Source organism: Bufo bufo, chromosome 6, assembly GCF_905171765.1.
Source record: "Bufo bufo chromosome 6, aBufBuf1.1, whole genome shotgun sequence".
NCBI classification, from domain to species: domain Eukaryota; kingdom Metazoa; phylum Chordata; class Amphibia; order Anura; family Bufonidae; genus Bufo; species Bufo bufo.
In genome coordinates, this window is record NC_053394.1 from 341,534,141 (window position 1) to 341,557,097 (window position 22,957).

General features: G+C 44.3%; 1 protein-coding gene across 1 annotated transcript in view; it reads right to left on the reverse strand.

Annotated features, from left to right (window-relative positions):
- The window catches only part of SGK2 (serum/glucocorticoid regulated kinase 2), a 51,676-nt gene that overhangs the window by 2,789 nt on the left and 25,930 nt on the right, over positions 1–22,957 (reverse strand). The window contains exons 4-10 of the mRNA XM_040437138.1: positions 18,588–18,671; positions 18,376–18,507; positions 17,308–17,420; positions 11,006–11,042; positions 10,371–10,457; positions 9,423–9,518; positions 750–905 (exon numbers count right to left, since the gene is read on the reverse strand). Coding sequence (XP_040293072.1) covers positions 750–905; positions 9,423–9,518; positions 10,371–10,457; positions 11,006–11,042; positions 17,308–17,420; positions 18,376–18,507; positions 18,588–18,671 — 705 coding nt within the window. The remainder of the gene's footprint in view (positions 1–749; positions 906–9,422; positions 9,519–10,370; positions 10,458–11,005; positions 11,043–17,307; positions 17,421–18,375; positions 18,508–18,587; positions 18,672–22,957) is intronic.

Consider the following 22,957-nt stretch of genomic DNA (forward strand, 5'->3'; position numbering starts at 1 on the left):
AGGAAGAGGGAGGTGAGGGGTAAGGGGCCTGGTTTTGAACTGGTCAGCAATGCTTTTCTCACTGTGGCTACATGCTGATATGTTCAATAGAATTATATTATGTATAAATTGTGCTATGAATGGGCTGTTCCATTCATGTACATCATTATTGGATGTAAGTTTGTTGAACATGGATTACATGGAGTCCTGTTGTGTGTAGAAGAAGCCGGCCAAACACAATGATATGCCTCATTGATACCTATGGTTGGGGAGGCATCTTTTGGCACTCAGACCCCCTGCTCAGTGTGGGTCCAAATCTTTACTTTTTTGTCTACCAGAAAAGCAAAAATTCAGTTTTTAGGCTCCATTCACACGTCCGCAATTGTGGTCCGCATCCGTTCCGCAATTGTGTGGAACGGGTGCGGACCCATTCATTCTCTATGGGGACGGAATGGATGTGGACAGCACACAGTGTGTTGTTCGCATCCCCATTTCCGGAGCGTGCCGCCGATCTTCCAATCCACGGCTCCGGAAAAAAAATAGAGCATGTCCTATTCTTGTCCGCAATTGCGGACAAGAATAGGCATTTCTATGGGGGTGCCGGCCGGATGTATTGCGGATCCGCAATGCACTACGGACGTGTGAATGGACCCTTAATCAGAGATTTTCCAGTCTTTTTATGCCATGCTGAGAACTGAGAAGTATTCATTACCCCCCTATAACGTTTGCACTATTTTCACACTAACAAATAAAAAATTGTGGTGAATTACAAAATCAGCCTTGGCTCCCAGGCGGCAGTGCTGATCCTTGTGTAGCAGTCCCTGGAGAATGTCGCAGGCTGCGGTGGTTTTTCCTCCCGGTAGTTGCAGAGGTTGATGAAGGATATTGTCATACATCTGTGATACATCCCGGCTATAAAATGGTGGCTGCACACAAGAAGAGGAACAATGAAGGCATGACATGAGAGTTTACCAGACATGTATATATTAAAGTGACGCTCTCATCTGGAGCTGCTCTGAAGAAGATTTGACTGAGCAGCATAAATAGCAATTTCCTAATACAACATTATTCAGCAAATAACATTATAATAGGAAATTGCTATTTGTTCAGTTCATTAAGGCTATGTACACCTTTGGGAGCAATTATAATTTTTTTTTTTATTGCATCGTACACTTTTGAGCTAAAAATAATTTTTCAATTGGTCTTTATTACATTTGGATTTTCTGTCTTTATTTGGGGAGCAGACTGCTTCTTATCTCTGCTCTCTGACATTATAAACACTTACTATCCTCAGTTCTTATCTTACTGATAAGAATGTGGCTTAAATAAGTGTTTATGACCTTTCAGTAGTTTAGAGATAAGGTTTATTAGGCTACTTTCACACTGGCGTTTCTAGGTCCGCTTGTGAGATCCGTTTCAAGGCTCTCACAAGCGGCCCAAAACGGATCAGTTCAGCCCCAATGCATTCTGAATGGATAAGGATCCGTTCAGAATGCATCAATTTGGCTGCGTTTGGTCTCCGTTGCGTTTTTTAGACGGTCACTAAAACGCAGCTTGCAGCGTTTTGGTGACCGTCTGACTATGCGGAGCCAAACGGATCCGTCCTGACTTGCAATGTAAGTCAATGGGGACAGATCCGTTTTTCACTGACACAATATGGTGCAATTGAAAACGGATCCGTCCCCCATTGACTTTCAATGTAAGTCAAGACGGATCAGTTTTGACTTACTGTTTAAAAAATGAATAATGCAAACGGATCCTTTATGAACAGATACAAGCGTTTGCATTATCGGTGCGGATCAGTCTGTGCAGATACAAGACGGATCTGCACCAAACGCGAGTGTGAAAGTAGCCTTAGATGACCAGCGAAAAGTGAAAGTACCAGTCACACAGCTAGAAAAACAGTTAAGGCTACTTTCACATTAGCGTTTTTGCGGATCCGTCATGGATCTGCAAAAACGCTTCCGTTACAATAATACAACCGCATGCATCCGTCATGTCTTTGTTAACAATGTCAGTTGTTATTATGTCTTATATAGCAAGATGGATCCGTCATGAACACCATTTAAAGTCAATGGGGGACGGATCCGTTTTCTATTGTGTCAGAGAAAACGGATCAGTCCTGACACACAATGTAAGTCAATGGGGACGGATCAGTTTTCTCTGACAGAGGCAAACTGATGCATTCTGAGCGGATCCTTTTCCATTCAGAATGCATTAGTGCAAAACTGATCTGTTTTGGACCGCTTGAGAGAGCCCTGAACGAATCTCACAAACGGAAAGCCAAAACGCTAGTGTGAAAGTAGCCTTAGCCTGTGTGACAGAACAGCTCAATATTTTTAATAAGGGCCAATTGAAAAAAAGATTTTTAGTCAAAAATGAGTAATTTGCAATCATAAAAAAATTGCCTCCGAAGGTGTACATAGCCTTTTTCTACTTTTGACAACCTTTTTTACAGTCTTTCTTAAGGTATATAAAGTCACTAGAATAAGGTTTGAAAGAGAGAGAGATAGATGAAGTGGCTATAACCCTGGAGGATCTGGAAGATTTGAGAATATCCCACAGAACGAATACCTGTGGTATGTCCTGATGCATTGACACTAATTGTATCACCTGCTCAGATCTGATATGGGATTCTAAGGATCTGATATTGGAGTCTGATTTGGGGATATGATATGGGGGTCTGATCTGAGGTGTGATATGAGGGTCTGAACTGAAAGGTAAGGGGGGGGGATTTTTTGTACTGGTGCACAATGTTATTCTTCCCACTTTTCCAAAACCTCCTGAAATACCTCCACATCCATTCACCCAGCAAGGAACTATTCATCTTCCCCTCCATCTTACCTACTCATCTGAGCACTTGCACAAACCTGTTTGGCAAGGTGAAATACTTCCTTTTCAAACACACACAGCCACCTTATGCCCTCTCTTATTCTCACCTAACACTTTCTCTGCTTCTCCTTATTGCTGGTGATATCTCTCCAAATCCAGGCCCCCCTCAGCAAATCTCCACTATCACCTCTACCTCCCACTACAAATATCCTTCTACAAATTTCTGCAACCCCTTAAACCTAAAAAACATTCCTCTGTCCCCTGCTCCCTTGGTCCCTCTTTCAGCAGCATTATGGAACGCTCACTCTGTCTGTAACAAACTATCCTACATTCATGACCTCTTCATCTCTCGAACTTTCCTTTCTGGGCCTCACAGAAACAGGGCTGACACCCTTTGACACCTCCTCCCCTGCTGCACTCTCTTACAGCGGATTTAATTTCACTCATACCCCCCACCCTGGCTGCAAACACGGTAGAGGAGTTGGTCTTCTCCTATCAGACACCTTCTCCTACAGCTCAATTCCACTGCCACCCTCCATTACGCTCACTTCATTTGAAGTACACTCTGTTCGCATCTACTCTCCCTCCATCCTCTAAGTAGCTGTCATTTACCGCCCTACAACTTTACAACTTTAACACATGGCTCCTACACTTTCTTTCTGCCAACATCCCTACTATCATTATGGGTGACTTCAACATTCCTATTGACACCTGCCACTCAGCCACCTCTAAGCTCCTATCACTTTCTTCCTCCTTCGGTCTCTCACAGTGGTCTTCTGCTCCCACCCACAGAGATGGTCACACTCTGAATCTTATCTTTACCCGCCTCTGCTCCCTATGTAACCTTTCTAATTCGCCTCTCAACCTATCCGACCACAACCTACTCACCTTCTCTTCTCTGGTCTCTTCTGCTGCTCCCCTGGTCCACACGTTAACACCTCCCCCCTGCAGGAACCTTAAACGTCTTGACTTCACCACATACAAACAATCACTCCTCATTTTCAAATCCTCACTCGCTGATGCAAAACAGGCCTACATCTCATCTCTCATATCTTCCCTGTCCCACAGCCCTAAACAACTTTTTAACACTTTCAACTCCCTTCTCCGTCCCCCAGCGCCCCCACCCTGACCTCTCATCTTACCTGAGCACATACTTCAAACATAATATCGTCAACATCAGAGAAAGATTCAGTGCACAGTCCCCACAGCTCCCTTACACAACTACTCAGTCCACTTCTCCCAAAACCTGCTTCTCCACCATCACAGAAGAAAAACTTTCCATTCTACTCTCCAGATTACATCTTACCACCTGTGCACTTGACTCAATCCCAACCCACCTCATCCCTAACCTCACCACAGTGTTTTTACCAGCCCTAACTCATCTCTTCAACCTATCACTAACCTCTGGTGTGTTCCCCTCTGGTTTTAAACATGCTATCATTATACCCATCCTCAAACAGCCTTCACTTGACCCATCTTCTTTGTCCAGTTATAGCCCCATATCACTTCTTCCATATGCCTCAAAGCTACTTGAGCAACATGTCCATTCTGAACTGTACTCTCGCCTCTCCTCCTTCTCCCTCTTTGACCGTCTACAATCTGGCTTCCGACCTCACCACTCAACTGAAACTGCCCTTACCAAAGTCACCAATGACCTGCTAACAGCCAGAACCAAAAAACATTACTCTGTCCTCTTTCTCCTTGACCTGGTCTCTGCCTTTGACACTGTCGACCACTCCTGTCACGGGACGCCAAGGCACTCGCTCTCCTCAGCGCCGTCGGTGTCCCTTTGCTGTGCAGGAGAGAGGACGCGCACAGCGTCCTCGTCCCCTAGGTAACAGGGGCGGCGGGCATCCTCAGTTCCCCCAGTAACCAGGGGAGGTCTGAGCACCGAGCTGGACACTCGGTGCTCGGCTGTTCTCCCTGGTGCAGGTCATGTGGCGCTGGCCACGTCACATGACCTCAGCCTGCCTGTATTTAACAGGCAGCCTGCTGGCCAAAGGTTGCCTGTTAATTAGGTATCTGGCGTTTGTTTGGTTTACTGCATACTTACCTGATCCTGTGTTCCCTGACAATTCTCTGCCTGCTCCTCCTGTACTGCGCATCTCTCCTGGTATTCTGACCCCCGCTTCCACCTGACGATTCTTTGCGGACTCCTGTTGTACTTAGTCTCTCTCCTGGTATTTGACCTCGGCTTCTCCTGACTATTCTCTGCTTATTCCTTGGTACTACTTATTTGTCTTGTCTGTCCTTCCCGCACGTATCCTAAGTTAGCGACTGCCGTCCAGTTGTCCCCTGTCATCAGGACTCGTGAGACAATTAGGCAGGGCCAGGGGTGAGGGTGGAGCGCAGTGGTCACTATCCTCCCCCCTGTGTGTGCGCGTACGTGACCGTTACAACTCCCTTCTGTTACAAACTCTCTCATCTCTTGGCATCACTGACCTGGCCCTCTCCTGGGTCACATCATACCTCACAGACCGGATATTTAGCGTCTCCCACTCCCACCACCTCCTGGTCTCATTCCCTCTCTGTTGGTGTCCTGCAAGGCTCTGTCCTAGGACCCCTGCTCTTCTCTATCAACACTCTCGGCCTGGGACAGCTCATAGTCCCATGGCTTTCAGTATCACTTTTATGCTGACGACACACAAATCTACCTCTCTGGTCCAGACATCACCACCTTACTGTCCAGAATCCCACAATGCCTATCTTCCATATCCTTTTTCTCCTCTCGCTTTCTAAAACTTAATATGGATAAAACAGAATTCATCATCTTTTCCCATCTTGCTCAACCCCCCCCCAACAGACCTATCTATCACGATCAATGGCTGCACACTCTTCCCAGTCAACCAAGTCTACTGCCTTGAAGTGACCTTGGATTCTGCCCTCTCCTTACGATCCGCACATTCAAGCCCTTTCCACAATCTGCCGCCTCCAACTCAAAAACATCTCCCCCATCCGCTCTTTCCTCAACTTTGAGTCTGCAAAAATGCTTGTACATGCCTTTATCATCTCCCGCCTAGACTACTGCAACATTTTCCTCTGTGGCATTCCATCTAGCACTCTCGCACCCCTCCAATCTATCCTCAACTCTGCTGCCCGACTAATCCACCTCTCACCCTGTTACTCTTCTGCCTCTCCCCTCTGCCAATCCCTTCACTGGCTCCCCATTTCCCAGCGAGATCAGTTCAAAATACTAACAAATACATACAAGGCTGTCCACAACCTGTTCCCTCCCTACATCTCTGAGCTACTTTCCCGATACATCCCCACACGTAATCTCCGATCCTCACAAAACCTTCTTCTCTCCTCTCCTCTTATCTCTTCACATTCGCCTCCAAGATTTCTCCCGTGCATCCCCCATACTCTGGAACTCGCTACCCCAACATATCAGACTCTCACCTACAGTGGAATCCTTCAAAAGAAACCTAAAAACTCACCTCTTCAAACAAGCCTACAACCAGTGACCCTGCTGCCTCTATACCGCCATGACCATCTTTAGGCCTTATTCACACGTCCGTTGTTTCTTTCCTGATCTGTTCAGTTTTTTGCGGAACAGATCTGGACCCATTCATTTTCAATGGGTCCTGAAAAAAAATCAGACATTGAGCTGTCCGTTTTTTTTCAGGACCCATTGAAAATTAATGGGTCCAGATCTGTTCCGCAAAAAACGGAACAGATAAGGAAAGAAACAATGGACGTGTGAATGGACCCTAACCCTCTCCTACTGTGTTCTTCTACCATACTATGTAGATTGTAAGCCCTCACGGGCAGGGCCCTCTCTCCTTCTGTACCAGTTCATGCTTAGTGCAATTGTCTGTATTATGTATGTATACCCCTTATCAAATATACGGTGCTATGGAATAAATGGCACTTTAACCCTTTCGCTACCAGCGATTTGGAAATATGGCACCTGCTCGCACGTGCAGCGGGCGCCATGGCCAGCAGATCTCTGCTGTTTAAAACAGCAGAGACCCGCGGCTAATTACCTTGACCTGCAATAATGCCGATCGCGGTAATTAAATGCTTTAGGTGCAATGATCAAGTGAGATCACGGCATCTAAATGCGCAACAACCCGGAAGGCCGCGCTTCCGACCGATGCCCCGTGCAGCCAATTGGGGCATTGGTAGTTGTGCTGAACACTTTCAGCCTCACTGACGAGGCTGAAAGTGTTCATGCTGCAATTCTCATTTTGGCCACCAGATGGTAGGCCAGGGTAAGAAATGAGCAATATTCAGTTCGAATCGCATTTAAAAAATACCTGATATACAACTGGACGGCAATCCCTAGCTTGGAATTGCAGGGAGGACAGACCAGACAAACAACAGAATGTGAACGGACCGAGTCTATACCAGGAAAGCTACGAAGTACAAATGGAGCAAGCAGAGAATAGTCGGGAGAAGCCGGGGTCATAAATACCAGGAGAGTCGTGAAGTACCAAAGGAGTCAGCAGAGTATCGTCAGGAGGAAGCCGCGGTCAGAATACCAGGAGAGCAGCAAAGTACACAAGGAGCAGGCAGAGGATCGTCAGGAATTCAGCAGGAGGTAAGTACGCCAGGAAAGACAAAGTCGCAGGTGGAACCTAAATAACAGGCAATCTGTGGCCAGCAGACTGCCTGTTTAAATAGGGAGCCAGAGGGGTCATGTGACGTGGCCAGCGTCACATGACTCCACACAGACTACACAGCCGAGCGCCAAGTGATCAGCTCGGCGCTCAGCCCTAAAACCATTCTCATGAATGCGCATAGACGCGCGGGGGGCGTGCATAGTATTATCAGGAGCGCGGGTGACGCTGGACGCGCTGATGATGCGTGCGCGCTCCGGACGTGCCCGCCTCCTAGACCGCGGCGTGACAACATGTACGTCATATCTGACCGGGACTTAGAGACCAGTGACGTACAGTACATGTACTGCATGGTGATAGGGCGGGTGCAGGAGCTGCGCCTGCCCGATCAGCTGCAGGGGTCCGGCAGTCACTGATAGCCAGGCCCCTGCTGTATGCGCCGGCATCGGTGAAAACACAGATGCCGGCGCATTAACCCTTGATGTGCCGCGGTAACCTCTGGTAGTCAAAGGGTTAATAATAATAATAATAATATAAAGGGGTATTTACACTGAAGAACATTATAAGGGGGCAGTTTTTGTACTGGTGCACATTATAGGGGTATTTTTGTACTGGCACACATTATAAAGGGGGTATTTTTGTACTTGCAGATATTAGGGGGTATTTTTCTTCTACTGGTACACATTATAAGGAGAATTATTATTGCAAAAGGGACAAATTTGCTATTGGGGGCACTGTTAACACTATGCGCTTTGGGAGATAATTATTTCTATCGGTGGGACTTTAGGGAGCACTAATTATGTGGTGGCACCCTGGCACAGTATTATTTTGCACAATTATTTTGAGGAAAATTATGGTTACACTAATGTAGTCATTGGGACAGGAAGTGATGTCATTTGATGGATCGGAGAACATAATTTGGAGCAGAAGGGATGTCACAGGAAAATGCATGCAATCATGTTTCATGGCGTACTGTATTTATCACATAGGTTAAATATTGTTTTCATTCTGAACTTTGAGGTTTTAAGAAGAACACTGACAGTGAAATAGGTGAAGTGTGAACATGCGGCAGATTGATGCAAAGGACAAGTTTATTGTCACGAACCAGCGGGTGTGAACCCACTGTACCACGTGTCCTACCTCCTCTAAAGGCATTGTCTAAGTGAACCCCTCGATCTTCACAGTACCCCTGATGGTGGGGATAGACTTTCCTGAAGGGAACACCAGGTCACTACCTCTTGAGGAGGATAGGCACACGAGATCAGCTAGTCCAGGCGGACCAGGAGGTACCAGAGGTGCAGGACTGAAGGATGAGGCAGAGGCGAAGTCAGACAGGCAAAAGGTCAGGGCAGGCAGCACAAGTACCAGTCAGGCAATCCGGGTCAAACAACAAGATAGTCAAGGCAAGCAGGCAGGCAGGCAGGGATCAAACAGGTAGCATAATCCAGGAACACAAGTACGAATCAGGAACACAGACACACAAGCAGCTATCAGGACACAAGGACTTTGATACTGAGGCATCTGGGAAGGGGGGCTGAGCCACTTATATATGTGCAGGAGAGCTAGGATTGGTCAGCGAGGTCACATGACCTAATCCATAAAGTCCAGGAAGTGACACGCGCCGGCCCTTAAGGAAGTGCTGCAGGAAACAAGCAGCAAGCATGCTGTGGCGAGGGGCTGAGCGGAAACTGTGGAGCGGATCCTATGAACAACAGTACCTGCACAGAAGGAGCCCAGGACTGCAGCGGTGAATGGGAAGCACTGGCCGCAGATCACTACTGAACACGGTGCCTGGGACCGCGGTGCACCGCAGCCGCTGTTACATTTATGAGAAAGACAACTATGCCCTGCTTACCCAGTCCAAGGCTGCTCAATCTGCCCCAACTGCTGTACTAGTAGACAGCTGCAAGCAAGCACCATATCCTCAAATTTTAGGGAATGAAAAGAAAAAGAGAAAAGGCAATGGAAAAAGAGCCATAGAAAGAGTAAGTGATGAATAAAATGATTGATGTAATGTAATGTATTTTCTGCCTGGTCACAGATACTTGCCAGTCCATACAGCATCTCATACAGGACTGCGCCCAGACACCACCAGTCTACAGTGCGATCATATGGCTGCTTTTTTAGAACTTCTGGTGCTAGATACTTAAAAAATAAAAATAAATACATAAAAAAAAGTGTATGTGTATATATATATATATATATATATATATATATATATATGCAACTTAAAAGGTGAAACTAACATATGAGATAGACTCATTACATGCAAAGTGAGATATTTCAAGCCTTTATTTGTTATAATTTGGATGATTATGGCTTACAGCTTATGAAACCCCAAAGTCACAATCTCAGGTCCCCTTTGCTTAGGGGGTATGGACTAATTAGCTGACTAGAGTGTGACACTTTGAGACTAGAATATTGAACCTTTTCACTAAATTCTAGTTTTAAGCGGCATTAATGCAATTCCTTTTAATTTGCATTACTGAAATAAATGGACTTTTGCACGATATTCTAATTTTTCAAGTTTCACCTGTATGTAGGCTTTGGCAGCCTACATATGTGCAAAACATAAGCCCACACCGGAAATACTAAGGAGGGAATTTATCGTCCCGCCACGCTAGTGTTCTGGCATTAAAAAGTTGCAAAATCTGTTTTTTTCAAATAGCGATGTGACTTTTTTAGTCACAACTGCCATTTCTCTCTAGGTTTCTAAGAAAAGGTGGTGAGGTGTGGGCACATTCATCATTATTTATGCCAGAAACTGAGCTGGAGTAGATTTCAGACTGGCGCACGGACTGCCGTTGGAGGCATTTTATTTATGACAAGGCCTGCGCCTCGTCATAAATTAAATGCTAGCTCTGACAGCGCGGCTCTATCAAGACCAGCGTCACACATTCTGGTCTTGATTAAATCAAAGGCCTAAAAGTTCACACTATTATTTTAATACATGAAAAACAGCAATATTCCCATAAAATTATGAATACAAATAACTACCTCAGGTGTCCCACAGAAGGTACTGGTGGTCCCTTCTGGTTCCATCCCCTCTTTACAGAGTCCAAAGTCAGTCAGCACCACGTGGCCCTAAGTATGAGAGAAGTTGAATCTATAAGATGAGTCTCAGCTCAACTAAAGGGAACCTGTCACCATAAAGTGCAGTGTTATCTGCAGACAGCATGTTATAGAGCAGGTGGAGCTGAGTGGATAGACATATAGGGGTCAGTTATGACCAAATATACGCCACTTTTTGGTGCAGATTTTGTCGCAAAGGTGATTTGTGGCAAAATCTGCAACATCTTCCACGTCACGTACACCAGTTCTAAAGAAGGGTGCGTGGCATAGTCGGAGAAGAGGGCAGGCCGGCCTGTCTCATTTATCATTTTCTACGCCAGTTTTTGGCGTAGAAAATGAACTAAATATACGCCAGCAAGGGAGCTGGCGTATATTTAAGGCTTTTTTACACCGGCAGTGGATGCACCTAAGTTATGTAGAGGCCAATGCCTCTACATAATTTAGGCGCATCAAGCGCCAGCGCAGGGCTATTAAGACCGGCATCTAAAACGCTGGTCTTAATAAATGACCCCAATAGTCACATATTACCGCAATTTTTTTTTCCCATTTTTACTTCCTACCTGACTGTCGAGCAGGATATTTTCTGGCTTTAAATCCCTAGGGAAAAAAACAAAACAAGACATTGCATTGGAAATGATAAATCTGCACCATGTCCGCCATATGGTTGAGGTATATGTTATCAAAACGAATAATTAATTAAAAGTCAATATATGCTTATACTATTTAATGTATTTGCCACTGATGCCCCTTCATATCATATTAGTACACATAAGGGCTAATGCACACGACCGTATGTATTTTGCGGTCCGCAAAAAAATACGGATGGCGTCCATGTGACATCCATATTGCATCTTTTTTTTTTTGCGGATCCTTAGTAACAACGCCTATTCTTGTCTGCAAAACAGAATAGGACATGTTCTATCTTTTTTGCGGAATGGACATGCTGACATACAGAAAATGAATGCACACAGAATCATTTCCGTTTTTTGTGGACCCTTTCAAGTGAATAGTTCCGCATACGGACCGCAAAAAATACGGAATGGACATGGAAAAAAAAATACATTCGTGTACATGAGCCCTAAGAGAGAGTGATTTATGTACCATTAGGCCCCATTCACACGACCGTATTTTTGGTCCGCAATAGGATGCAGATTTTTTCATTTCAACGGGGCCGCAAAAAATGCGGACAGCACAACATGTGCTGTTTGCATCTATATGTCCATTCCGTGGCCCTGCAAAGCTAGAACAATAGAGGCCCACAAAAAGTACAGGATGCACACAGACCGCATCTGTATTTTGCGGATCTGCAAATTGCGAGCCGCAAAATGCATACGGTTGTGCGAACGGACTCTAAGGGTGCATTCACACGACCATATTTTTGCGGAACGGGTGCGGACCCATTCATTTCAATGGAAAAGATGCGGACAGCACACTGTGTGCTGTCTGCATCCGTAGTTCCGATTCGCGGCCCCGCAAAAAAGATAGAGCATGTCCTATTCTTGTCCGCAATCGCAGACAAGAATAGGCATTTCTATCATAGGGCCGGTTACATTCACACAGCTGGTATTCGTGTTTTGCGGATCCGCAATTTGCGGACCTCAAAACATATACGGTCATGTGAATGTAGCCTAAGACTGATACAGCTAAGGCTATGCTCACATCAGAGGCTCAGTTAAGGTCCACAGTCACTTATTCCGTTAAAAATGTCGGACAAAATACCGCAGCATGCTGCACAATTTTGTCCAGTAAAATGCCACCTTTTCTAATAGGAACCTGACAGATCCCATTATAGACAATGTGGCGCAGTTTCTGTTATATTAGTTGTTCTGTTCCTATAATGGAACAGAACAATGGAAATAATAAGCAGAGATGTCAACATTGTCTTATTTACCTAATAAGGAAAAGAGAAAAATCTGAAAACAAAATAAATAAATAACGCTAATATAAAGAAATTCTGAAATATTTTCAATTAGCTACTCATGCTTCTTTTCCTAATCAGTCCTGTAAATTAAAATGGCTGCTGTCCGTGCTGCCTGCATGAAACCTGTCCTAAAGTGTAGATCGGTGAGTTGAATGGCACTGATGAATGGGAGGGCAGCTTCCACCAGCCGTACAGGTAGTTCAAGTGTATTTCTGCTGACAGAACACACCTGTGCCTCTTATCTGCACTCTGTTTGCTTTTAACATTGACCTGTATTTAAACACTTGATAAAATGTAAGATATGATTTTTTCAACTGGGTGGCTCACCTCCCTTCTCCACTATGTACAAGGTGCTCTGACTGTATGAGTCACCCCGTTGATATAATATCAAATTGATTTATAACTATAGACAGGCACACTTCATTTGGAGGAATGCAGAGAGACCTTATCCATGTCACTCAAATCTTTCATTTATTAATGAATCATATACAGTACAGACCAAAAGTTTGGACACACCTTCTCATTCAAAGAGTTTTCTTTATTTTCATGACTATGAAGGCATCAAAACTATGAATTAACACATGTGGAATTATATACATAACAAACAAGTGTGAAACAACTGAAAATATAAATTCTAGGTTCTTCAAAGTAGCCACCTTTTGCTTTGATTACTGCTTTGCACACTCTTGGCATTCTCTTGATGAGCTTTAAGAGGTAGTCCCCTGAAATGGTCTTCCAACAGTCTTGAAGGAGTTCCCAGAGATGCTTAGCACTTGTTGGCCCTTTTGCCTTCACTCTGCGGTCCAGCTCACCCCAAACCATCTCGATTGGGTTCAGGTCCGGTGACTGTGGAGGCCAGGTCATCTGGCGCAGCACCCCATCACTCTCCTTCATGGTCAAATAGCCCTTACTTTCAAAGTTTTCCCAATTTTTCGGCTGACTGACTGACCTTCATTACTTAAAGTAATGATGGGCACTCGTTTTTCTTTACTTAGCTGCTTTTTTCTTGCCATATTGCAAATTCTAACAGTCTATTCAGTAGGACTATCAGCTGTGTATCCACCTGACTTCTCCTCAACGCCACTGATGGTCCCAACCCCATTTATAAGGCAAAAAATCCCACTTATTAAACCTGACAGGGCACACCTGTGAAGTGAAAACCATTTCAGGGGACTACCTCTTGAAGCTCATCAAGAGAATGCCAAGAGTGTGCAAAGCAGTAATCAAAGCAAAAGGTGGCTACTTTGAAGAACCTAGAATATGACATATTTTCAGTTGTTTCACACTTGTTTGTTATGTATATAATTCCACATGTGTTAATTCATAGTTTTGATGCCTTCAGTGTGAATCTACAATTTTCATAGTCATGAAAATAAAGAAAACTCTTTGAATGAGAAGGTGTGTCCAAACTTTTGGTCTGTACTGTATATATAATCATATGATGGAAAAATATAAAAAAATATACACAGATATTATATAAAACAAGTTATTGCGTAAAATATATGAATTGCAATTCATTAATTGTATTGTATAGAGAGAGGCTACTTGTTTCTCTTTGCTTCCCTCTGTATGTCAAATTGTTGAAGGGAATAACTGAAGGACATTAGAAGCAACCGTGAGTATTTGTGTTCTTGTGATGGGCGTATTTTTCATCAATTGTTACCCATATACATGTATCAACCTAGTGTCTTTATATATTGCTCCGATATATTCAGCTCCTGTATCAATTCCTGATTAAGCAAACCGTTCTCATAGTTGGTTTGTAACCGTTTGTGTCGATCTGTTTATGATCTCATATTGTAATAGTGACACTCTGTCGGTTTTTCAAATCTCCATATGATGGTAGGCAGTATGAAGGTGCTCAAACAGGTAGCGTTACCTTCAGATGTACACAATGCAGGGGTGATGCGGTGGGCGGCGAGGTAGCAATCCCCTCGAGGTGGCAAGCCGCCGTTCACTGATGTAGATAATCCGCCTATGTGGAAGCCGCCGGACCTCAGCGTTTTACGTGGCGCTGTGGTAAGGTGATTGGCGCTGGGATGACGATCCTCTCAGAAGTGGCAGCTACCGTTATCGCTGCCGTGAACAATCAGCCGCAGTGAGAATCAGTGTCCCACAATCGGCATGTGTATTGGGATATACGAGCTTCAAAAAAGGGGATCTAGTTTCATCCTTAGATCCAGTGGGTTCTTTGTGGAGGGTTCTGGGTTCTGTGTATCTTTTTGGTACCAAAGATACACAGAACCCACCACAAAGAACCCACTGGATCCAAGGACGAAACTTGATCCCCTTTTTTTGAAGCGCTTCTTTTTGGTACAAAAGATACACAGAACCCTCCACAAAGAACCCACTGGATCTACGGACGAAACTAGATCCCCTTTTTTGAAGCGCTTCATATGAGAGAACTATCCTGAGAACCCATTATATCCTAATACACATGCCGATCGTGGAACGCTGATTCTCGCTGCGGCTTTTTTTACACAATAACTTGTTTTATATAATATCTGTGTATATTTTTATTTTTATATATTTTAGATTATATTTTATATATATGATTAATTAATAAATTGAAGATTTGAGTGACATGGATAAGGTCTCTCTGGATTCCTCCAAAAGAAGTGTGCCTGTCTACAGTAAATCACTTGATAAAATGTGTTGTTTAAAAAGCCCAAAATGAGATAAGAAATCTATACAGTACTATAGTGACTGCTTCCTAAGGGTTCATTTACATCTACGTTACCGTATCCTCGGTGTCTATAGCGCTTTAGAATGCATACACCCATACACCGCTGACATGTCAGTGGTGTATGGCTTTCACTGTACTGTAGGTATAGGGACCGCAGTAAGCACCGTACATCACTGCTCCTGTCTGTGCCCGCTCCACTCTGAGCCTGGAAGCTGAAGCCTGGCATAGCACATGGGTGCAGGGTCCCCAGACAGGAGCAGCGATGTACAACGCTCACCGCGGTACCTATGGCGGCAGTACAGTGGAATGCATACACCCGTACACCACACACATCGGCGGTGTAACAGTCTATAGATTTTAATGCACTATAGGAACCCCCGTGCCTAAAACAATAAAATAAAGCATATTCTAATAATTCATAATAGGGCATGTAGAATAGTTTTAACAAAGCTGTAGAAAAGTTTAGTTACTCTTTAAAGGTAATCTGTCACCAGAGACCGTCCTATCAGACCTTCCTGATTCCCCAGTTATGATACTTTTTCTAATAAGCAAAGTAGGTCTTTGGTGCAAAGAAGGCGTCACCCTTGTCTTGTTGCACCCAAGCATCATTCATTTCTGGGGCCAGCTCCTCCCTCGCTGGTTTCCTACTGCCTGGCCCTATCAATCAAAGCAGCTAGGGAAGTGCTAGCCAGAGAAAGGAGTGGAGCTTGGGTGCAGCAAGAGCAAAGGTGACACCCTCATTGCACCAAAGACCTAATTTGCATATTAAGAAAAAGTAGCCTCACTTGGGAACAGAGCCTCGGATCAACAAACAGGGGATCATTTAGATGCTTGTTTCAATAAGGCCCTGTGACGGCGGTGGATCTGCTGAAGTTATGTAGAGGCCCTTTCCCATCCCACGCCCAGTTTTGTAGACCTGGTGTGAGCTGGAAAAGGTCGCAGATTGTGCCGCAAAGAACCTTTGCGCCGCAACATGTGCCAGAAATACACCAAATTTAGACGTATATTTCCGTAAGTAAATGACCCCCACAGTGTTTAAATCAGGTGAACCACAGCTATGTGTCAATGCAAACAGACTGATAACGAGATCGCTGGTGACAGATTCCCTTTAATTCACGCTTACCGTTCTGTAGAAACTTTTAATGAAGATCACAGGTGAGACTTCTCTGTACTGTAGAGAAGATATGCGGAGTTCAGAGCTGATGGAAGTACTGAACATCATCTCCTCTGATGTGCGATTCATCTCCTGCACTCATTTTCAGTGGCTGACCTCAATCTCTCCTGCTTTGAACTTGGGTGGACATCTGAAAACTTCTATTTGCCTTGATACTTTTGTTTAGGATAGAACCTGCCCATCAAGGATAATGTCTTGTTGCTATCCTCGCTCTTACCATGAGGTAAGTATTTTGACCCCTTGAGTACCAGCGCCGTACATGTACGGAAGTAGGGGTTTTAAATATGGCGCCTACTTGCATACAAGTGCACTGAAGTCGGACCCAAACCACTCCGTGCACTCTTGCTCCTCCTGCTTCCTCTGACAGCCTCTCCCTCTCCTTGATTGACAGGTGACAGGGACAGGTTCCTACATAGTCATCTCGCTTGGCCCTGTCAGTCAAGGAGAGGGAGGGGCTGGCAGAGGAAGCGGGAGGAACAAAGGTGTACATAGTGGCTTGGTCCCGCTCCTGGGACACTTTACTGTTCATCTGCATTTGGATTTAAAGTATTTTAGTTTCTTTTTTGGGAAAATTAATTTGAATGCTAGTACAGAATACATTGCTGCAAAATATATATTACATGTGTCTCATGTTCATATGTGCCCGCATTGCTGAGAAAAATAAAGTTTTAATATATACAAATGAGCCTCTAGGAGCAACAGGGCCTTTACTTGTAGAGGCTCAGCGTTCTCTGCTACTGCCGCGTCCTCTGCACTTTTAATTTCAGAGAGTCAGGGCCAGGTGTGATCATGTTTACACGACCCTTTCAAAGTGCAGAAGGCGTGGCAGTTGCAGAGAGAGCAGAGCCTCTAGGTGTAATGGCAATGCTCCCGTTGCTCCTAGAGGCTCGTTTGCATATATTAAAACATCATTTTTTCTCCGCAGTGTGGGCACATATGAACATGGGAACAACACAGATGTCTTCAGCTGCCAAGTGCACATGCAACAGGTCAGCCAGTGTCATAGGTACAAAACTGCTGACAGATGCTCTTCAAGACATATGCCTTGTATTTTATTCTACATTCCTCTAAGCAGTACTACCTGTAGACAATGTTTTGAGAATGTAGGTAGCCAATCGCACTGGCCACTTCCGCTGAATAGAAACGTGCCCGCGGCTCCAGGAAAGAACGCTCCCTTTGCAAGTGGAAAAAAAGCTACGGAGAGAGAGAAGAAAGATTCTGAACAACTGAGCAAAAACCCTCTTAGGTCCATTAATATGAATAAGTATATATAATATGAATAAGTATATATTGCACTCGTTTTTTACAGGCAGCCACCGTTTAGCCATTACATAGCATCTTCCATGGGTCAAGTATTTGGAAATGAAATGAGTATGTAAGCAATAGATTGGAAACTGTATGATCAGTGCTGCTGTCATATATTCTAACTTCAGTCTCATGTCTGGTGGTAACGGAAGTATAATCGGAGAGAGCACAGCGCCTTATATCAGTAGTTGTCATTTCATCCTCCTTGAGATAGAGGCAGAATATGGCAGAGGAGCTGTAACACCCCGATTGTGAGGCGATAAAACATTACATGGTATGGGGATAGTTGTGGTTTCATCATCATTGCATTTAGCGCTCCTCATGACGATATGCTGATCTTGCTGATTTACTTGCCGCTCTCCACCTTGTTTAGAATCACTTGGGTGACCATGAGGGAACATGCTGAAAACAGCACAGATATAGATCAGACTGCAAAATTTACCCTTTCCAACACAAGCTAAGCTAAGACATCTCTACAAACACCTAATACGTCTTGTTCAGGGCCCAGTCATATACTTTCGGGGGGGAAGGGGGAGTTATCAAAAACGGTGCAAAGAAAAACCAGTTTAGTTGCCCATAGCAACCAATCAGAGTCTAAATTCTAAAAATGAAAGGTGGAATCTGATTGGATGCTAGGGGCAACTAAGCCAGTTTTCTAAGCTTTACACCAGTTTTGATAAATTTCCCTCTTTGTCTCCATCCAGTTGGATCTCCGAGCATCAGTAATGATCAAGGGCAGTAGTTGGTGACAAAATTATCTGAGATTGTCCGGAAAGCAGGGCAGCACTGCTATGGTTACGTATTATGGGCTGTCAAATTAATCTATGGTAACTTGCACTCTCACCTCTCCTCCGTTTACATAGTCCAGGACGAAATAGAGCTTCTCGGGGGTTTGGAAGGAGTAGTGGAGTCCCACAAGGAATGGATGCTTTAGGTTCTTCAGCAAAACATTCCTCTCAGCCATGATGTGAGATTGCTGAGAAGGAACGGGAAAGAATTAGTGATATATCACTAGAAACGCCAGTAAAACCTGGTTGAGTGCGTATGATGCAGTACCTCTTTTCTCTTTAGAACGGTCTTCTTCTGTAGAACCTTCACCGCATAGAACTTTTTGTCACTTTTGCGCTTGGCCAGCAGGACCTGTAGAAGGTAAACCTTCTTTACTTGCCGATCCAAGATTTGCTTCAATTTACTGATATGGGCCACATGCTCGAGGCCATATTACAGATCTATGTTGTATGCATAAATCCATATTATGACTCCCATACACTGCTATGGACTCCAATTTTATACAGAGACACATGGAGGTTATGAATACTTATAGATTCCATGCCAAAAATAATCTGTTGGGATTTTCTGACATATTGAGCACCTTCCTTCATGGGAATTGCCCCTTACCCCCTCTATATGGTACCTTATCAAGCTGTAACATAGGACCGTATATGATCACCCTAATGCTCTTATATTAGTGAATTACAATCCCCCAATACCATGCTATAATCAGAATTGTTCTCTTTATCTACATACAGCAGATTGAATGGATTTGCTTCGGCATCAAGCACATGGAGTTCTGCAATCCCTATTTTTGCAGAATCATAGAAATGAATGTGTCCGATCCGCAAAGAAATTGCAGATGTTAGGACCTATGAAGAAATCCATACTGATCCCCTCTGGTTGGTTCTGGGCTATCTTCACTGGACTTCCAGTAAATTCCTGCACTGACTGGCCTCAGCATTGACATGTCTCCAAAGGTACAGTATCTATACTATATATGTGCTAAGCAAGAAGGATCTTGCCGCTTGACCTACCTAAATAGTGATATATATGTAGAGTGTATGTGAGTTGGCCATATATTAAACTCCTGCCGGTTCTCATACACGATACATGCAACCAATATAGAAAGCGCTTTATTGTGTATTGATTGGGCTTTTGCCCCTTTTTTGTTTCTGGGGGGATTTCATTATCCATGTTTTTACCATATACTTATTTTATTTTGTGTTTTTAATATATATGTACCTAGCGTGTATTTGATCAGAAAGGAGGAGTGGGGAGTGTTTTTACTTTAAAAAATTCAGTCTTTTACAGCACAGTAGTGGGTGTTCCTGCCTTATTCTTATAATTAACATGTCCCCAAAGGGCACGTGACACAGCAGTGGCAAGCTCCCTGGCCATACATCACCACTGCAGCCAGTCATTGGCTTTAGCGCACATGTGACTCAGACCATGCAGGAAATTGACAGCCAGGGACTTGATGTGCAATGAAGACCACCAGGAAGCCGGACACCAAGCAGCGGGGACTGAGTATGGATTTTTCCACAGGCCAAGATGTCTGGGGCTTAGATAAAAAAATAAACTACTGGACAATCCCCTTTAAAAGACTGCCATTTTCTTGATGGTCTATGCTCATTGTATATGGGTAATTTGAATTCCCTAGCAGAGATATCAAGTATATTGTTAGATGATTATTTTGCTTTAGAGGGAGAATATCTCATAATAACAGTAGGGAAGTTCTAGTTATGTAATTACCTACACTGATCATCTTGTTTCCAAACCAGAGCTTTGTTTTATGGCAGACTTTATTTTTCATAATCGGATTGGATATGTATAGAACTGTTTCACACAAGCGGATGCCGTGCGTGTCATCCGCAGCGTGATTTTGTAGTAAAAAGGTCACAGAGATGCATGGAGCATTATCAGTCATGTTACTGCTCTGTGTCTCTGCTGTCCAGTGCGGGGCTTGGCTGTCATTCACGCTGCGGATGACACGCACGGCATCCGCTCGAGTGAAAGAGCCCATAGAGTTAAACCATCCACACAAACTAAGCAGTGCTAATACACAGAAACAGAAGAATCTGCTCCTCGTAATAGGTTATGTAGGGCAGGGGAGTCTATGCAAACTGTAAAACATTTTAACAGCAGCCCCTCCACCCAGCAACATCCTGCAGGGTCAGCTCCAGATTATAAGATTAGCCGCAAACTTTGAGTCCTTGGCAGCAGAGGCAGGAATTCTCGCAGCGGTGCCCCAGAATTTGCACTTCTCTAACCCCGAGTCCCATGTAGCACAAATCCCAGTCAATGTCATGGTGCAGTCTTTTTAAAAAAAAAGAAGAATATATCTGTCACAGCTTATATTTGCTTGTATGTATTTACTTTACAGTTATAGTATTATTGTCAGAGGCTCCAGAGTTTTTAGGGGACAATCATAAAAAAAATCTGCCTGAAATCACTGCTGCATAAAGCTGGGGCTACATGGTCACATGTTTTGCACAACAGCAAGTTTCAGAAAAGTAGTTTAATCAGAAATATTTGTGCGACATGTCTGCAACTTGATTTTGTGTGACTATTGTAGAGCTGTGATTTGGCTGTAAAGAAACAGCCACGTTGCGGAAAAGTCACAGGTGAGTTGTATGTCACCCCCAACTTGCATTGTGGTCAACGATGGCAAAGTCGTATGCAATTTGTGACAAAAAATACAATCTATGTTAAATGGTAAAACACTGGGTAACACGGAGATGAAAAAGGACTTAGGAATTTTAGTGAACAGCAAACTTAACTGTATAAATTAGCGTCAGGCAGCTGCTACCAAGGCCAATAAGATAATGGGTTACATCAAAAGGGGCATTAATCCCTGTGATGAGAACATATTCCTACCACTTTACAAATCACTGGTCAGACCACACATGGAGTACTGTGTACCGTTCTGGGCTCCTGTAAACAAGGCAGACATAGCAGAGCTGGAGAGGGTCCAGAGGAGGGCAACTAAAGTAATAACTGGAATGGGGAAACTACAGTACCCTGAAAGATTATCAAAATTAGGGTTATTCACTATAGAAAAAAGACGACTGAGGGGAGATCTAATTACTATGTATAAATATATCAGGGGGCAGTACAGAGATCTATCCCATCATCTATTTATCCCCAGGACTGTGACTGTGACGAGGGGACATCCTCTGCGTCTGGAGGAAAGAAGGTTTGTACACAAACATGGAAGAGGATTCTTTACGGTAAGAGCAGTGAGACTATGGAACTCTCTGCCTGAGGAGGTGGTGATGGTGAGCAGTGATGGCCAGTTCACAGTGTTCGCCGACGAACACATGCGATCTGCCATCTTCACTCCCAAGTCCGGCGATGAAGGCTGTTCTCGGAACTGCCTGCTCCCGGTGACCGCATGTGTTTCAGAGCGGCTCGCGGCGCAGGCACAGGTAAGGACTTACCTCTGCATCGCCGGACTTGGGGGTGAAGATGGCAGATCGCATGTGTTCGTTGGCGAACACTGCGAACTGGCCATCACTGATGGTGAGTTCTCTAAAAAAAATTCAAGAGGGGCCTGTATGTATTTCTGGAGTGTAATAATATTACAGGCTATAGCTACTAGAGAGGGGTCGTTGATCCAGGGAGTTGTTCTGATTGCCTGATTGGAGTCGGGAAGGAATTTTTTCCCCTAAAGTGAGGAAATTTGGCTTCTACCTTATAGGGGGCTTTTTGCCTTCCTCTGGATTAACTTGCCATATAACAGTCTGAACTGGATGGACGGATGTCTTTTTTCGGCCTACCAGACTATGTTACTATGGTGTTGGATTTTATGCGTTTGACATTCGCATACCCCAACCCCTGCAGTGCCCTCAGTATATATTATGCCTGTCCAGTGTCCTCAGTATATATAATTGACCCCTGTTGTGCTCTCAGTATATACAATACTGACCCCCCCACCGCCCAGTAGTGCAAAAAAAAAAAAAAAAAAAACATGTGCATGAACACTTCCTCCTCACTTTTTCAGCATCCTGACTTCACATGATCATGCTGTGCTGAGAACATCAGGTCCTGCTGCTACCAGTACAGACGCTTGCCTCTGATGAGGTCAGTACTTTTTTTTTTTTTTTTTGTTTCATAGTGTACCCATTTTTTAGTCTGTCTGGCTTTCAAAACGGGCAAAAATAGGACATGTCCTGTTTTTGGACGTCCATTATTCACTGGCCGTTAAAAAACATCCTTGTAAATAGTCCCATAGACCGCAATGGTTCTGAAAACAGCTGTGTGATGGCGATCAAAAAACTGGCTATCATATGGACGTTTTCCACTGTCGTGTGAATGAGGCCTTAGGTTTCTTTTACACCATCATTATTAGTCCCGGCAGCCTGTTCCAGCGGAGAACAGTCTTCCAGAGCTCTCTGGATCTGCCACTGGCAGATGTCACCTCAATGCGTACTGGCCCCATTGACCATAATGTCATGATTCAGCCCGAAGGTAGCGGCCGGATCTCCACTGGACCCCATTATAGTCAAAGGGGCTGGCGAGTATTGCGTTAATATGCCTGATCCAGTGAGGCCGTACTGGGCGACAGTTAGGGGAGGCCGTCATGAGGGGTTTTGGTAGGAGGGGGCCAGCGGTGATAGGGTTAAATGGATGTAGGAATTGCGGTGGGTGGA